This window comes from Rhododendron vialii, chromosome 11a, assembly GCF_030253575.1.
Source record: "Rhododendron vialii isolate Sample 1 chromosome 11a, ASM3025357v1".
Lineage (NCBI taxonomy): Eukaryota > Viridiplantae > Streptophyta > Magnoliopsida > Ericales > Ericaceae > Rhododendron > Rhododendron vialii.
In genome coordinates, this window is record NC_080567.1 from 9,179,191 (window position 1) to 9,197,062 (window position 17,872).

At 41.0% G+C, this 17,872-nt stretch overlaps 1 protein-coding gene across 9 annotated transcripts in view; it reads left to right on the forward strand.

Annotated features, from left to right (window-relative positions):
* The window catches only part of LOC131307586 (uncharacterized), a 71,058-nt gene extending 63,203 nt beyond the window's left edge, over positions 1 to 7,855 (forward strand). For 4 of the 9 annotated variants that reach the window (XM_058334181.1, XM_058334182.1, XM_058334183.1 and 1 more), the window contains 8 exons: positions 2,570 to 2,791; positions 2,874 to 3,233; positions 3,425 to 3,583; positions 3,686 to 3,970; positions 4,047 to 4,262; positions 4,361 to 4,413; positions 4,886 to 4,994; positions 6,927 to 7,855. In XM_058334181.1, the coding sequence (XP_058190164.1) occupies positions 2,570 to 2,791; positions 2,874 to 3,233; positions 3,425 to 3,583; positions 3,686 to 3,970; positions 4,047 to 4,262; positions 4,361 to 4,413; positions 4,886 to 4,994; positions 6,927 to 7,262 (1,740 nt within the window). In that variant the 3' untranslated portion in view covers positions 7,263 to 7,855. Of the gene's footprint in view, positions 1 to 2,569; positions 2,792 to 2,873; positions 3,234 to 3,424; positions 3,584 to 3,685; positions 3,971 to 4,046; positions 4,263 to 4,337; positions 4,414 to 4,885; positions 4,995 to 6,926 lie in introns of all 9 variants that reach the window. The other 5 variants (XM_058334188.1, XM_058334189.1, XM_058334184.1 and 2 more) reach the window with 4 other exon arrangements.
* The last annotated feature ends 10,017 nt before the right edge of the window (positions 7,856 to 17,872 follow it).

Below are 17,872 nucleotides of genomic sequence, written 5' to 3' on the forward strand. Positions count from 1 at the left end.
GAAGTGTTTTTTTAAGTGTCTCCGGAACCGCCCCGTATATATATATATATATATATTGTAAGCTTCTAATGCGGACCTCCGCATCCAAGCAAAGTGCGGATCACCCCATTTCTCCCTTTTTCCGATTGAATTTTGATGATCCGAGCCGTTTAATGTGTTCAAAACGTGATTTTAAGAGTAGTCGCGAGAAATTGGCAAAAAAAATGACTGGGAAGGGCTTCATTTGAGCAGTTTTTATTTGAACCGTTCAATAAAAAATAAAAAAAAACTGATCGGATGAAGCCTTTCCTAGTTTTCTTTTTGTTGATTTCTCATAGGTACCCTTAAAATCACGTTCTGAACACATTGAGCGGCTCAGATCGTCGAAATTCGATCAGGAAATGGGAAGTCCACACTTTGCTTGGATGCGGAGGTCCGCATTAGAAGCTTACTATATATATATATATATATATATATATATATATCAGCTCAAAATATAACCGGGAAGTGCTTGATCCAAACATTTTTTACATAGAACAGTTCCTGTCAAGCTTTATAACAAACTGTTAGGGTCAAGCACTTCTCGGTCATATTTTGAGCTGATTTCTAGTAATCCAAACATTTTTTACATAGAACAGTTCCTGTCAAGCTTTATAACAAACTGTTAGGGTCAAGCACTTCTCGGTCATATTTTGAGCTGATTTCTAGTAAGCACTTCTCGGTTATATTTTGAGCCAATTTCTCGCGGATATCCTTAAAAACATGTTTTAAACAAGTTGAACGGTTTGATCATCAAAATATGATCTAGAAGGCTCCAAACTATGAGGTCCTTAACTTTGGTCCTCATTTGAAGGTCCTTATTAGAAGCTCACTGTATATATCTATATCTTCATATATATATATATATATATATATATATATATATATAGAGGAATTTTCAAGTGAGGGATCCCTCATTTTAACAAAATGAGGGACTTTCATTTCCCGATCAAATTTTGAAAATCCGAACCGTTCAATGTGTGCAGAACGTAATTTTAAGGGGCCCCGCAAGAAATCAGCAAAAAAAATGACCGGGAAGGGCGTCATCCGAGCAGTTTTTTTTGAACCGTTCAATGAAAACTGCTCGGATGAAGCCCTTCCCGGTCATTTTTTTTACTGATTTCTCACGGGGACCCTTAAAATCACGTTCTGATCACTTTGAGCGGCTCGGATCATTGAAATTCAATCGGGAAGGAGAGTCCCTCATTTTAATAAAATGAGGGATCCCTCACCGGAACCTAACTCATATATATATATATATATATATATATATATATATATATACACACACATAAATTTGATTGGGAACTATGAGATTGAGATTTGGGGTGTTTTTTTGGGTGTTCCTTCAACCGTCCCGATATATATATATATATATATATATATATATATATATAGAGAGAGAGAGAGAGAGAGAGAGAGAGAGAGAGAGAGAGATTTCTTAAACTAATACATTTTTAAATAGGTTTTGAAAAAATGGAACGAAGAAATTCCCAGTTTGAAACTGCAAACAAAGATTCTTAGTTCAAGGATCAAAGAGAGGTAGATAGAGAGATAATAACACCCACTGGATTGCATGAGGATCAAATAGATACTAGGTTGGGTAAAAAATTTGTTCTGGGACTTCTGAGGATCTACAATGGGAGCACATCAAACAGTTAAGCACACACAAAAGAGAACTCAATACACTAATTTACTTGATTTTTTTACCAATTTTCCTACGTCCATGAACAAGAAAAAAATCCACTAAAAAAAAGTGAGTGCAGTTTTATGAGAGAAAAAAAAAAAAAAAAAAACTCACTACAGCCCTTGCTCACTTTTATTTTTTCTTTCCCTCTAAGTATCTGTTGATCCCTCATTTACTTCACCAAGCATTGCTTTCTCGCTCATAGAAACATCACACCCCACATTTAGCCCATGCATAACCTCTATGTATGTTCTCTTAACCAGTTCTCTTGTTTGAAGAAAACCCACCATGATTCCTCCATTTCTTGGTCAAGACTTCATCCCAGAATTGTTTTTCTTTCCTTTACACACATTGCTATACCAATAATGAACCCCTGAATAAGGGAAGCAAATAAAATGGAAACCTCCTTATCTTTTTGTTATCTTATACCAATCCAAGAATGCAAATACCAACAATTCCTCCTGTACCACCCCAAGTGGTTAGAGAGATGTTACCGACAATTTGACAACCAGCAACCAATGACTGGCCGGGTGGTGTGCGCTAGCAGATAGTAGATGGTTTAACTGATGTTTATTGCAAACCATAATCTCTATCCAATAAAAAATTAGGCCGAAATTATCAGTGTAATCCAACAAAGCCTTAAGAAAGGTCCTCATTGGCCTAAAAACAGCACCCAGGTTACCTCACATTAGTCACAGTAAATTTGACCCTAATCGTCATTTTCATGTTTTTCTTTCTTTTACAACCCCATGATTCTGTGGAATTAATTCTGAGAAGATAGTGATGAGTTTCGTTAAATAACACCTGTTTTAGTTATTGAACCCCATGTTAATCGTGACAGCTTGGTTTTTTTCCCTATGTTAGGTGCATCTGAGGAGGGTGATGCACAGAGACAGATTCATGAGGAAAAGCTCTGTTATTCCTGCTATTGGCAATCGTTTATGGAGAGATTTAATCCATAATCCTCTACACTTGATTTTTTCATTTGATGTACTCGGAATGACGAGCTCAACATTAGCTTCTCTTAGTAAAGGATTTGCAGAACTCTCAACAGATGGACAGTTTCTGCAACTTCGTTCAAAGCAGGTAACAGTATTACTGGTATTAATCGAGTCAAATATCCATAGGGACAATCCAAATCTGACAAGGAAATGAAACATGGCATCAGGTATCATCAAGAAGAATAACCGGGGTAGGTGATGGAATCATACAAGGAACAGAAGCTCTTGCCCAAGGTTTTGCTTTTGGAGTTTCTGGAGTCGTGACGAAGCCTATGGAGAGTGCCAGACAAAATGGAATACTTGGGCTTGCTCATGGGCTGGGACGAGCATTCCTGGGAATCATTGTACAACCAGTTAGTGGTGCATTAGATTTCTTCTCATTGACTGTGGATGGTATTGGGGCAAGTTGTTCCCGCTGCTTAGAGGTTCTCAATAGCAAGACTACCTTCCAGAGAATTAGAAGTCCGCGGGTTATTCGTGCAGACCATATACTTGGGGAATATAATGAAAGAGAGGCTGTTGGTCAGGTATACTTTCGATCATTTTTTGTTTCCTTTCAGATCAATCCATCATATGCATCTGTTGCTCAGGATTTTACGTTACGACATAGAAATGCATGTCTGTATTTGTGACAAATCTGTTTCAATTTCTTTTATCCCTAGTTATTTGGAGATCAGTCATGAATGCCTTGTGTAAGCTTTCTTTTTTTGGTTTCCAGATTATACTTTACCTTGCGGAAGCAAGTCGGCATTTCGGGTGCACTGAGATATTCAAAGAGCCCTCAAAATTTGCTTGGTCCGACTATTATGAAAATCATTTCATCGTGCCATACCAAAGGATTGTTTTAGTTACTAATAAGAGAGTGATGCTACTGCAGGTTGCACCATGGAACTTAGTTCCACACTTTACTCCTAATTTAATGATTATTAAGAACTTGATATCACTCAATATTGACACCTTGTCTTCTCTGCGTGGAAAGTGCCTGGCCCCTGACAAGATGGATAAAAAACCTTGCAAGATCATGTGGGATGTACCTTGGGAAGAGCTCATGACAGTGGAGTTGGCAAAAGCTGGTTGTGCGGTACCTTCCCACTTGATTCTCCATCTCAAAAAAATTAGGAGATCAGAAGCCTTTGCCCAAGTCATAAAGTGCACAGTGGAAAATGAATTAGAGGGAGGAGAAGTGCAAGCTGTTAGGATATGCTCTACAGTCCGTAAGATGTGGAAAGCATACCAGTCACACATGAAAAGCTTGGCATTGCGGGTCAGATTTTGTACATGGATTCAGCTATATTTTGGGGATCCCCGTATGTGACAAGTTTAAGATTCTTGATGTGCAGGTTCCTTCAAGCCAGAGATTTGTGTGCTTTGCTTGGAGTGGAGCTGATAACGGTGATTTGTCTACCCAGAACAAAGCCAGGGTCAAGTCAAGAAAGCTCTCCTCGTCAAGTTCGTTATCTGACAAAAGGAGATTTGTTAAACATAGCATCAACTTTATAAAAGTTTGGAGCAGTGAACAAGAATCAAGAGGTAGATGCGCATTATGCCGAAAGCAAGTAAGTGTTGTGGGCTTGCTTTAATCTTTTTCATCTCAAGTTTTAGGTTGCCTGGGTGTTGCAGCCCTTTTTTAGTTCATTCTTCCATTTCATATCAGGCTGCGGAAGATGGTCAAATCTGTAGCATTTGGCGACCAGTCTGTCCTGATGGGTAATCATAACTCCTCTCTTCTCATATATTCTGGTTTTCCTTTTCACTAGTGGCTTGTCTTATGGCACTTTTCAGCCTGTATTCACTGGTCCTTTGAAGCTGGTTATAAAAGCTGATCCTAATATCTTGGATATTAGGCTGGATGATATTGCAAAACAGCAATTAATCGTGGAGTATTTTAACCTTTTTTGGTTACTTGATGAACTGTATAGATTTCGGGCCCAAGATCTCTAAGTTCTACTAAAATCCTCCTCTAAGTTCTACTAAAATCCTCTCATTTTCAAACTATGGAAGTAGTTCTGTAGTTGAGATGACGAAAGCTTTCTTTCTGTTTTCCAGGCTGGACCCTGGATTTTGTCCTACATGCTTAAAATTTATGTTTAACTTCCAAATGTTTGACTTCTTATTGTCATGTGCTTGTTAAGTTCTTTATGCCAGTATTTAAACATGAACCTAGGACTTAAATTTTCAGGTATGTCTCAGTCGGGGATATTGCTCGTGTCGGCACCCATCCTCCAAATGTTGCTGCTGTTTATCGTTATGTTAAGGAATTGTTCGTACTTCCAGTTGGTTATGACCTGGTAAGCAGCAAGCAATAAATTTAACCTAATTGTACTGGCATGTCTTCCAGAGTCTAAAGTCTTTGGGCAACTATCTGAACACAACATGGCTTTTCATTGTTCTGGTCAATCGATAAATTTAATCTCATCATACTAGCATGTCTTTTGGAGTTTAGAGCATTTTGGTAAGTCTTTGAACACAAAGCTTTCAATCTTCTAAATGCAAATAAAAAGATTTAACTAGATAAGGTGTGTAGTAGGGTGACTTTATCTTCTGGTTCTTGCATCCATTTTGGTCTAAACTTTAACTTGTGGTGTTTTCATATAATTAAACCTTCCTGAGTTCATCTTATATGCTAGGAAAATAGTGGGAGAAAGACGGGGGCGGTGGGATAGAAGTTTGCATCATTATGAACTTTTATTGATGGGTGGATTGTGCATATAAATCGATGGGGAAAATCCCAATTACATAGTGTAGAATACAGAAATGTAACCTCAAACAGAAAAGGTTAATACCAGCCATGAGATGGCGTAAGTTAAACTTCTTTACAAGGCAGCAAAGGCATAAAACTTTTTGGCTTTCCAAAACTATCCCTTGTAAATGGTTATGGATACTTCATACAATGGGGATAAAGAGGTAATGTTGAATTAAATACCATTACATTCTAATTGGAGTGCATTGTATGCATGTCTACTTCAAAGGTTGTAACTCCCAAATGGAACAAACAAAGAGGGTCAGAGGGACTATTTCGCTCCAGTTTTGCTTGCCCCTATTTTTCTATTACTTCCCCGGAACTTTTAGTTGTACTTCTTTAATTTTTATACTCTCACATGTCCTTTCAAATGTTGCTAGCCTTTCTTCCATAGGCGACTATGATTACATGGTAGGCGGGAGGTTCAAAGGCAAGATAACAAATGGGTTAGCAAAATGAGTAGGTGGCGTGTTGGTATTTGTCTTGAAAAATTCAATTCTTTGGTTTGGTTGCCCTTCAAATATGCATATGCACTAGTAGTTTAATATCTTGTTCCTTTTTTAACCAATTGTAACGCCCCAGCTCCTCAAGCACTACTAAATAAAACAACCCACCCCCAAGCCAATTATAATCCTTCAGACTTGTTTGGCCCTGAGTGCCCCCATGGATTTGGTTACACAATGTCACTACCTGTGACTGCTCTAAAACCGGACTTGCGGGTGCGATGTCGAATGCCATAAAAGATTTACTTGAAGTCCTCCCTAACACGAATTGGTTTTAGGAGAGATGGTGGAAAAGCGGTCCAACAAGACCGAATCAAATACCAAAATATGGTGATTTAACACCTTAAAATTATATTAAGTAATACCCCATCAAAAATACCAAACTCCAAACCGTTCATTTCTAATCCGACATATCTGTCATGTATACCCTTCCTCTCTCTACTTACCTACCTCTTTCGCCTCTACCAGCTTCCCCCTTTTAGAATTCCTCACCCCTTTTTCTTCTTTATTGTACAACCCGACTTTGTCCAATAAATCTAAAAACATGACACTTGTCCATAACTAGTTCCTTTGCCTTTTGTTTCTTATATTTTCTTGTCTCTTCCTGGAAAACAAGAGCACACATGCACAAGCTCATGTGCTCACATCTCTACAAAATTAACACCTATTCTTTCCCGTGCAAGCTAGTATATTTGCATCCTAAATTGTCTTCACATGTAGCATTTTCCTTACTTTGTCGTTTTATTTTCCTTTCACAAAAGATCCAAAATGCATGGTTTCTAAGGAAACCCGTTAAGATTTACATCCACAAGCACACACCTGTTTCTTTTTCCTTTGAAGTGGCAATGTTTTGATCAACTTGAACATACGTGCAAGCCAGAACCCCTACTCAATTCTCTCTTTCACTTTTGCTAATGAGGAATGTTGATTTCCAGAGTTGTTCGGAATGTGGAATAATAGTGTCAACTGCTGTGCAGGTATGGAGGAATTGCCAGGACGATTACGCAAACCCCATATCCATATGGCACCCACGTGCTCCAGACGGTTTTGTTTCTCCGGGATGCATAGCTGTGCCCAATTTTGAAGAGCCAGATTCTGATTTAGTGTACTGTGTGGCTGAATCAATTGCCGAGGAGACAGTATTTGAAGACCAAAAGATTTGGTCAGCACCAGATTCATATCCATGGGCATGTCACATTTATCAGGTGAAAAGTGATGCTCTGCACTTTGTTGCATTGAGATTGCCTAGAGAAGAATCTGGTTGGAGGCCGATGAGAGTTCTTGATGAGCCCGAGCCCACAATGCAACAGTAAGAAGATTCATGATCGGTAATTTGATAGCCTTTCAGCTTTTGAACTGGGGGTGGTTGTGGTTGGTTTGTGTGTGCAAGTACTGTTTCGGGAAAAGGGTTTTACTTAATAAGGTTCACGGCACTACCCGAATCTAAAACAACATAGATGGCTTCTTTGCGAAAGCTTTTAGATTTGTAAAAGCTTGTAGGGGAAAACAGAACCGAAAATACTGAAATTGTGGTTCTCTGAATCAGTTTCTAAGCAACTTTTAGAGCTGGTGTTGGCCTATACGTGTAAGCTGTGGCAACCACACTGACACAGCTTCCAATGTGCCATAACCGCAAGAGTGATCTTCAGAATCTATTGCAAAGGTGCACTTAATGTTTTCTGCAACAGGTAGCTGCTTGTGTTTGTTGAGGACGTATATTATTGGGATGTTTTTTGTGTGGCTTTGTCATTTATTTTGCTGTTGTGAGACTGGTAACAAAGATTTATAGCCTTATGTAAATTTTTGGTAAGGCTCAGAACTCGACAAACTGGAACCATAATCAAAGCTGGAAGGATGTCAAGCAGCTTGTGCTCACGGTTTGCTTGGGAAGCTCATCCATTTGTAATTTGTGTGTGCGCGCAATATGTTCACGGAATGCTTGTGCCTTTTTTTGGTTTTTGATCTGGGTACTTGGGAGATGGTTGGAGAAGATAATACGGTCGTAAGATAGAGAAATGGTTATTGCACTCCGGACCGGGTATAAATAAAGCTAGAAAAAACTATTTTCTTTATAGGAGGCCCTATCATTGAGCTGAGGGGATCCGGGTATAACTTCTTCGCGTGCTGCGAACCTAGGAGCCAGAATTATCAAAGTATTCCCCAGCGGAGTCGCCAATTGTTGTGCTCGGGATTTTACCCCTATTTCCTCCCACCCCCTGCGGGGGCGGGGCCGAGTGTCTTCGCTCGCCTTCTCCTTCCCTCTGGGAGGGAGAACAAGGGGCGAGAGTGAGAGGGAAACAATCGGGAGATAAGTGATCCAGTTTCTATGGATTGTAACGTAGGTTTTTTAAAAAGAAGGGAAAATGAGGAGTTTTGTGTTCTATAAAGGAGAATTTAGAGGCCAGTCCTAAAAAGTAGGTTCGGACTTAATTTAATCCTGACAAATATATTCTTTTTTTATTTCAGTCTTTTTTCTTGACTTTTGATGCATTTTTATTATTTTGCCCATTCTTCTTAACTTTTTGTGTACATGTCCATTTTTAGTAAAATTTAAAATTTTAAAATCAACTCCTGACTCATTATTTCAGACAAAAATACCTTTGGCTATGTGAACTGACTATGAGAACAGCCAATTCTCATAACCAGTTAACATAATATTTTGGACAAAAATATCTCTGCCAGTTCGCATAGCCCGAGTTAACATATTATTTTGGACAAAAATACTCATAAACTATGGCTATGAGAGCTATATTTTTAAAATCAATTCCTGAATCATATTACTTCAGACAAAAATACCATTGGCTATGAGAACTGCCAAATCTCATAGTCAGTTCTATGAGAACGGCTCAGTTCTCATAGAGAATTGACAATGTGAATTGAGCTATTAGAACTGGCTATGTGAACTGTCAATTCTCATAGTCAGTTCTATGAGAACTGTTAGTTTTCATGGTCAGTTCTATGAGAATTGGCTATGAGAAATGACTGTTCTTATAGAGAACTAGTTTTGTGAACTGGTTATGAGAATTGCTAATTCTCATAGTCAATTTTATGAGAATTGCCAGTTCTCTATGCTATGTGAACATGCTATAAAAACGTGAACTAGAAAATAATGTAAATACACAGTTCAAATAACCTCACTACACACTAAAATACACAGTTCTCATAGAAAAGACATAGTTCTTATAAAAAATACACAGTTTTCATGGACAATACACGATTCTCATAGAAAAATACACAGTTCACAGTTCTCAAAAAAAATACATTGTTCTCATAGAAAATACACAGTTCTCATGAACAATACACAAATCTCATAGAAAATACACACTTCTCATAGAAAAATACATAGTTCTCATAGACATTTTTCATAGAAAAATATACAGTTCTCATAGAAAATTCAAAATTCTCATAGAAAAACACAATACTCAGAAAATACACACGAACAAAAATTGAACAAAAATAAAAAAGAGTAATAAAAAAGAGATTCTAATTTCCAAAACCAACTTATATATACTTTACCATCATAAAAAGCAAAATGAAAAAGAAAAGAAAAAAAATGACGCACTTATTTTCCCTTGTACAGTAATCAATTAGTGAGAGAAATTTTTTGTTGAATTCAAACTCTACACATACAAACAAAATGATGCACTTGACTTTGAATGTACTGAAGCACCAAATAGATTTCCAACACCCATGGCCTCTTCATTCTTCACTGACTCGTTCAATCAACTCAGCGATGACTCACCCGCCCCCACAACTCAGGCTTTCAACGAGGACAGATACAAAGGCTACGACCCTCGATCGCCTGCTTTTCAAGCACTTCGACTCTTTCTCCAACTTTGCTGAATCCGAGTCTATTGTAGACTCCGCAGTCGACGGCGGCGCGAGTCGCCGATCTATGTCTTGGGCGTCGCCTTCATCTATGGCGGCAGATGTGCCGCTGTCGGTGGCGGCGGCGAGCGAGGCAGCAGAGGAGGAGGTAAAGAGACGAGGAGATTGGAGTGGGTGAGAGCGGAAGCGATGCTGAGGAGATGGCGAGAATGGTTGCAGAGAGAGGAAGGGAGGAGAGAAGAAGAGATTTTCTTCGTCTCAGTTGGAACGGGGTAAAAAAGACTTTATTCAACATATCTGAGCCAATCAAGGTTCAGAAATAATATTCAGGGTTGGGATCAAACCAAACCTAGAAAAGGGGACCTGCCTCTAATTTTCTATTCTATAAAAAGGCTTTGGATATTTTAGAAAAAGGTTTGAATTTTAGAAAATGCGGGGGGTTTTATTTTAAAAAGGGATCGAGCTCTTCTCAAGCTGCCTACGTATGTCAGGGGAAAGGAGAATCAGGTCCGGCCGTAGTTCGGGCCACAAAAGTGTCTAGAAAATAACTCAGAGTCGCCATCGGGCATAGAGTTTAGGTGTGCCTGGTCACCTCTTGAATATCCGAAGAATAGTTCAAGTATTTTGGAAAAAGAACATCGGGCGAGAGAACCTGATTTTTAGAAAAGAGTGACTCCGTTTTTCTGTTTAGGAAAAGGCTTTAGGTTTGTGAGGTTAGAAAATAAATGGTTCGGTAATTCATTGTTACGTGTAGGGAAGCCAGAGCACCCTATCCCGCCCTTGTGGTACTCGCTTCTTTAAACATGCAATAGAAATGAGTTGTTTCCGGATAAAGAGGAAATAGAAGGACATTATGTTTGTCATTTTACGGATTTATTCATGCTCATGCTTACTAAGAAAAACGATCTTTTTCAAATGGGGGAACGGTGGACTGAGCTCGGTCGAAAGTCTACCTACGTATCTCTAGACCGGGAAAAATCAAGTCCGCGTAGTTCGGGGTCTAAGAAGAGAAAACAGTCGTTAGCGGGCCACTGGGGATGAAAGGGGCTTATCACGAACCTAAGAGGGGTTTATTGGGTTGAAAACAGGATTACGACGGAAAGTTGAAAAAAGTCAACCCGAGCCCCGAAATAGTCTATCGGGGCCAAGAGGAGTAAAAAGATAATTTGATAGTAAAAACGACCGAATGGGGGTAAGACATTGATTTGGTGAAATTTTAGTAAAAAGGTCAATCGGGGCTCTGTAGAAGTTGACCAGGGCCTGGAGGGGTAAAATGGTAATTTGGCATCGAAAATGGCTTTAGCAGGTTGAAACATTGTTTGGGTGAAAATTTGGAAAAAAGTCAGCTGAGGACCGGAAAAAGTCAACCGGTGGCCGGAGGGGTAAAACGGTATTCGGGAGGTAAAAATCCCTTAGTTAGGTTAGGAAAATGATTTGGTAAAAATTTGGGAAAAAGTTGTCCCGGGGCCCAGAAAAAGTCAATCGGGACCCGGTAAGGGTAAAAAAGTAAAAAGAGCAATGAGGCCACCCTCGTTGGATTTTATTATTATTTTTGTGATTTTCTAGAAGGGGAATGCTACGTACCAAGAAAACTTGCCCCGAAAGTATCCCGAAAACAGTAATCAATGGTTGAGAATCACTTTGATGATTGGGTCACACATATCAAAGTGAATCTCAACCATTGATTGCTGTTTTCGGGGTACTTTCGGGATAAATTTTCTTTGTCCCTAGCATTTCTGTTTCTAGAAATAGTAAACCCGAGGTCCAGAAAAAGTCAACCGAGGCTCGTGTCACACCCTTGATTTTCAACATAAAAAATAAAGGATTTTCATAAATAAAATCTCATAACATTCCGTACGATACCCAAAATAATGTAGCATTCCCATTTCAACGTCTAAAAGTTCTCCAATATTACATCTTTGGCTCCGAGGCCCAAATTAACGTAAATACTGTGTATTGAAAGAGAGTTAAGAGTTTACAATATTCCATATCAAAAGATTTACAAATAGAGTTACCAATACATTTTCCAAAAGAGATTTACAAAGATGGATAAGTAACTTCCAATCATTAGCTTTCAAAATGTGTCCACGTCCAAGCATTCAGTCATGCTAGCTACTGCCTTGAGTTAATACCTGAAAATGATGGAGGGTTTGAGCTACACTAGCCCAGTAGGAAATTCTACTCTAACATTATATATGCAAGAGAAATGCTAGGATGATGTCAAGATTGGAACATGAACAATGACCACAGGATAATCAACAATCGTAATTCAATAAGCTCAATCAACCACTTAACGACCATTGTGCAGCTCAACTAGAACCATTTCCATTTCTCATGTGTCCAACATCTTTTCATCGTATGTGTCATGAGCCGAAGCTCCTGCCGGGCAAATTAAGGGATCCTAATACCCCCCTGCCAGGCACCATACCCATCGCTAGGTCTTGAATGTAACCAATATGAGCATTTGCTCTTGCTGGGCCAATTAAGGGATCCTGATACCCCCTGCCAGGCACCCACCTGTCGATATATGGGCCCCGAATGTTCTCGTTGTGTCCAAAAGTGTTCAAGCGTTTCATACTCTTACACTGTGTCATTCCAATCCATCATTCCAATCCAATTGTAGTTCATATGGTATTTGACGTCAAATTTTACCAAACAAGGACAAGAGATGCAAAGAAGACCCATGGACTCAACGGATACGATTAATCATGTTATGGGGTGATTTGGAAGTGCTTAGAACAAGTTAGAAATGATCGGGGGTCAAAACGATGAAGTTTGGAACAAAGCAACAAAAACTGTCCATAAGCTCCTGGTATCGATACAGCCAAAATACAACAACCAAATCAGAAATTCTGAAGGTTCTGTTTTCTTATGGTATCGATGCGGCAAAAAGCCCGTATCAATACAGCAAGGTTTCGAGCAGATTTTCAAGGATTCAATGACAACAACAATGACAACAACCATAAGCACGATTTCAAGGATAGAAAACACATCTTTTACATATATTGAGAGGTAGAATCCCTACCTCGAAGTCGAAGCACGGAACCCAAGAAGTTACGAGCCCTAGCTTCCGAAAAACCTTGATTCGACCGAAATACTGCACACCGAGCTCTAATAAACGATGAGCAAGCCCAAAATCACGCGTAGAACGAGGAATGAAGGTTAGTTTTTGAAGGTTTTGAGGTGTTTTGGGTGAGATTTTGGATGAGAGAGCAAGAGAGAGAGAGACAGAGAGAGGCGTGAGAGGGGGAGAGGAGAAAAATGATCCCCCACTTTCTCACCCTCCTATACATACCCATATATATACAAATCACACATTGCACCCTTCCACAATCAATTCTATCACTTTAGTTCCAAATCCTTAAAACACATCACATTTTCCCATTTTCCTCAATTTTAAACATTAAAATTAAATAAATTAATTACGGTCTCTATAGCTCGGGAAGGGTAGAAAGGTACAAGGCGATAATAACGACTCATTTTAAGGTGAGAGGTGTTTTACTGTCTTTTAGAAAGATAGTATTTAGATATAACCCTACGAGGGGTAAAATAGTAATTCCAACATCTTCGCTTAGGGAGAAGGGTATTTTTGTCTTTTTAAGATGTGGCCTTTGAGGGGCAAAATGATAATTAGAGGCGCCTTTGAGGCAAAACGAGAACTTAGAAAAAGAGTTGGATAGATTCCAACCGAGGCCCTTATCGGACCGCTTACGTTTTCCGAGCAAAGGGAAAGTCAAGTCAGATGTAGTTCAAACAAGTGGAAGATGGGGGGATAGATTCTAATTGAGCCCTTACCCGCCTATGTATCTCCGATCACGGAAGAAATCAGGTCAATCATAGTTTCGACAAGTGGGGGGTAAGATGGTAAAGTGAAGAGTGAGTGGGATGGATTCTGACCGAGCCCTTATCGGGCGCCTACGTATCTCCCCGGTCACGGGAGAAATCAGGTTAGTCATAGTTTCGACATTCGGGAAATGGTGTGGTGGATTCTGACCGAGCCCTTATCGGGCGCCTACATATCTCCGGTCACGGGAGAAATCAGGTCAGTCGTAGTTTCGACATTCAGGAAATGGTGGTTTGGATTTGACTGAGCCCTTATCGGGCGCCTACGTATCTCCGGTCACGGGATAAATCAGGCCAGTCGTAGTTCTGACATGTTTCTCTTTTTGTCTTTTCCTAATCTGAATAACAGCACAGGTAGACCACTGCCGGCTCCTTTAAAAAAGGGGTGCGCTCGAATACCTTGCAGGGACATGGATTTCTTCTATCTGATTACCTAGCTACGAGGCTATAAGGTAAGTACTCAAAGTAAAGACGAAAACTGAAAGTTACTTACAGACTCTTGGTAATAACCCAAGAATTAAAACTAAGAAAAAATAAATCTCTAGAATCTGGACAGAGCTTCGGCTATGCTGGAGAGATAAAGTGCTGGAAGTAATTGGGCAGTATTTCGACATTATTTCGGATGATTAGATAGCTTTTGGAAGAATTTCCGCAGCGCTTCCGCAGGACCTTGAGAATCGGGGAATTTCTACCGAAAGATTGGCAGCGCTTCCGCAGGACCTTGAGAATTTGGGAATTTTTGTGGATAACTGGGCAGAGCTTTGCCGTGACCTTGAAAAATCGGAGAGGTAGCTGCGGAATTCCGACAGTGCTCCCGCGTAGTGCTAGCAGAAAATCGATCTCTTGGTCTAGGAGACAAGCTCCCTCCTGGACCTCCTAGATCAAGGCTGACTACTAGCCCGAGTTTTCTTACTTGGGCAGGGCTTTGCCATACTCCAAGGCTCCGAGAGCTGAAGAAAGAAAAAACCTTCGAGGGCTTCGGAGGAAGTCACAATCCAGAAATTTCAATGGAAGGTGAAGAGGGGTCCTTTTGAAGGTGGGCTTGAGCCCCCTATTTATATGCAATTGGGGGGGGGGGGGGGGGTGGTAATCCTTGGAGGAGGTGCTCCTTTGGGGGTGATGTGGTCCTCTGGCAGCCAATCATCCCCGTTTGCTCCGATTTGTCACATCAGTGCATTGCTTTGTGCGTTCGAGCGCAAAAAAGTTCGATTTGAATCCAATCAGGGTGACCCTCCTAAGTTTTGACGCGTTCTAGATGTCTTGGTGACATCCATTTTTCAAGATTACGATCAGATCGATGAGGAAAAGGATCGCTTGGAAGACCAAACGAGCTCCAATTGACCTGAGATTTTGCAGAGAGCTTCAAATTCATGAGAATGAGCTAGTAGATCGTTTAGATCAAGAAATTATGGTCCATGGTTTGAGAACAAAATACTTCCCTTTTTCAGAAAGTTCGATATGCGCAAAACTATCAAACAAGCTCTGTTTCACACGAAATTTGACTGGAGAGCTTAGAATACCATAACATCACCATGTGTGATGTTTAGAATGGTATGGAGATGACATTGCCCGATCAAAACTTTCTCGGTCAAATCAGGTGTTTTACTAGTAGCAGGTAAAGGGTTGGTGATGATCCAACGATGAAGCCAACCGATTGTGACGAGACTTGGTAGGTCACCTCAGAATGGTAGAAAAGGCACCTCTAACAGTGCCGATCTTGGTTTGGATGTCTTGAAGTATATGTTGGTTTTTCGGTCCAAGTTAGGGTCACTAGGGCCCACTTTTGAACCGTCACCTCGAGAGGGGACTGTTCTACTCCAAAAATGGCATGCCTCAGTACTTGGCTATGCACATGTTGATAGAATCATGACAGACGCTGGCGTTCTTATTTTTTCTGATTTTAAGGGTGGGGCAAAATCTTGTGTTTACAGGGGGTATTTATTCTTGATCGTCACCTTGTTTAGTTCTCGATAATCAATACATAGCCGCATAGTCCCGTCTTTCTTTTTTACAAACAACACTGGTGCTCCCCATGGGGATACACTAGGTCGTATAAAACCTTTCTCTAGTAATTCTTGCAATTGCACTTTCAGTTCCTTAAGCTCTGCTTGGTGCCATTCGATAGGGTGCTTTGGAAATAGGTTGCATATCAGGTATCAAATCAATTAAGAATTCTATTTCCCTATCTAATGGTGTACCAGGTAAGTCTTAGGGAAAAACTTTTGGAAAATCTTGAACCACAGGGATACTTTCCATTGCTTTATTATCCATCTCACATGACACTATGTAGACACCCTAGTCCGGTTTCTCGATTTTTTTACTTTGTTTTTCGGTTTCTTGTTTCCCCGTGATGAATCAGATAAAAAACAGTCTTGAGAGTGAAATGGTTTGAGCTTGGAGTGAGTGGAGCCCATCCTAAACCCAAAAACCCTAAATCAAAACCCTGACCTCAGGTTTGACCATCACGCGACCTATTGGATCCCTCGCGCGATGCTTCATCTGCCAGGTGTTGGTCAAAGTCAAAGCCTTGACTGTTGACCATCGTGGGGCTTGTTTAACTGTCGCGCGACGGTGTCACTCCGTCGCGCGATGGTCAACACCCGTCGCTTTCACCTTTTTCCAGCTGGATTTTGTGATGATCAGGGGGCCACTGTCTTGAGGAACCCCGTTTTCGTCGGCTAAACAGTGTTCTGCAGGTGCATGGGTTGCACCACCCTCACAACCACTCCCATCACCTTGTTGGGATGACGATGATATAGTCAATATCCAAGTTGGGGTAGAGGTTTGGACTGTCAATCGTTCCTTAGCTGATGGCGGACTTTGGGATGTTCCCTTCATCGCCAACTCAGAACCTGTTGCAGAGGTTGCGGTGGTCAAGGATTTGGACTTTTGGGACACACTTTTGGTGAAGGACGTGGCTGAGGATTTGGGTTTAGATTTGGAAGTGCCTACAATGGCGTCAGCATTTGACAAAGGGAAGCGCAAACTGGGTGAAGTCCTTGCTGACCTCTGGGATATTGATCAAGACTCTCAGGTCGTGCCCTCTTTGGGAAACGTTCACAATGTTACGAGGAGTGGACGGATTCTTCAACCTGCTTTTTTTTCAAGCTGGAAGCTCGTCCAACCCTTCTAACCAAAGGAACGAGCCCTCTACCTTCCCAAGGTCTGCACCACTTGAGGTACCTGCTGGCACCTTCGATACGGACATGATTTAGAAACAACTTGAGCGGATTCCCGCTGCTATATCGATCTGGGCACTGATTTGTTCTTCCCGTGAGCATCGACAGAAACTGTGCCATACACTTTCCCATCTTGAGATTCCAACTAATATCACTCCCGAAGCGATGATATCTCTCATCCTCCCACCTACCTCCAAGCATACCGTGATCTTCACCGATAAGAACCTGTCGGTTGAAGGGGTCGACCATAATTGCCCCTTGCACATCACTGTTAAATGCCGAGGGCTCTGGGTTCCGACTTTTCTCATCGACAACGGTTCGGCAATCAATGTTTGCCCTTTAAGGTTGGCTTACCGTCTGGGTTTGACTAAAAAGGACTTTGCACCTTCCAATATGGCTGTTAAGGCATACGACAGCATCCTCCGCATAGTCGAGGGCACACTGATGCTCAAGCTCAATGCTGAGGGCTTTGAATTGGATGTTGAATTCTATGTTGTTGACATCCCTGCCACTTTCAACCTTCTGCTTGGTAGACTGTGGCTCCATAGATCTAACATCATGGCTGTACCGTCTACTCTCCATCAAAAAGTCATGCTGGGACTTCCTAATGGCACGTTAACAATTTGCAGGGACTCAGGCATTCGCCCGCTCAAGGAGGATGGTAGTCCAGTTTTGGGAATCATGCACGGTGAAGAAGACGTGGACCTCAGAGATTTCTCCTTTGATACATCTGGCTCCGTTTTGACCATCAATGTGGATGGGGACTTCATCATAAGCTCTGTTGCTTTAGACATTATGAGGAGGATGTCCTATCTACCTGGCTTAGGCTTAGGGATTCACCAGCAAGGGATCCCAGAGTTCCCTACCTTTCGTTCCTGTGAGGGCTGTTTTGGTTTGGGGTACATCACCTTGGCCAATGAAGCCAAAAGAACGAGATGTGCGGGAAAACCTCGAACTCTCTATGGTGACCCTGACAGCTACTTCGTCTGCGAAAAGGGAAACACTGTTTACACAGGGGAGGCTGAGCCCTTTATTGACTCAAAGACTGGGGAGCTGCTACCGGGTTTTGAGAT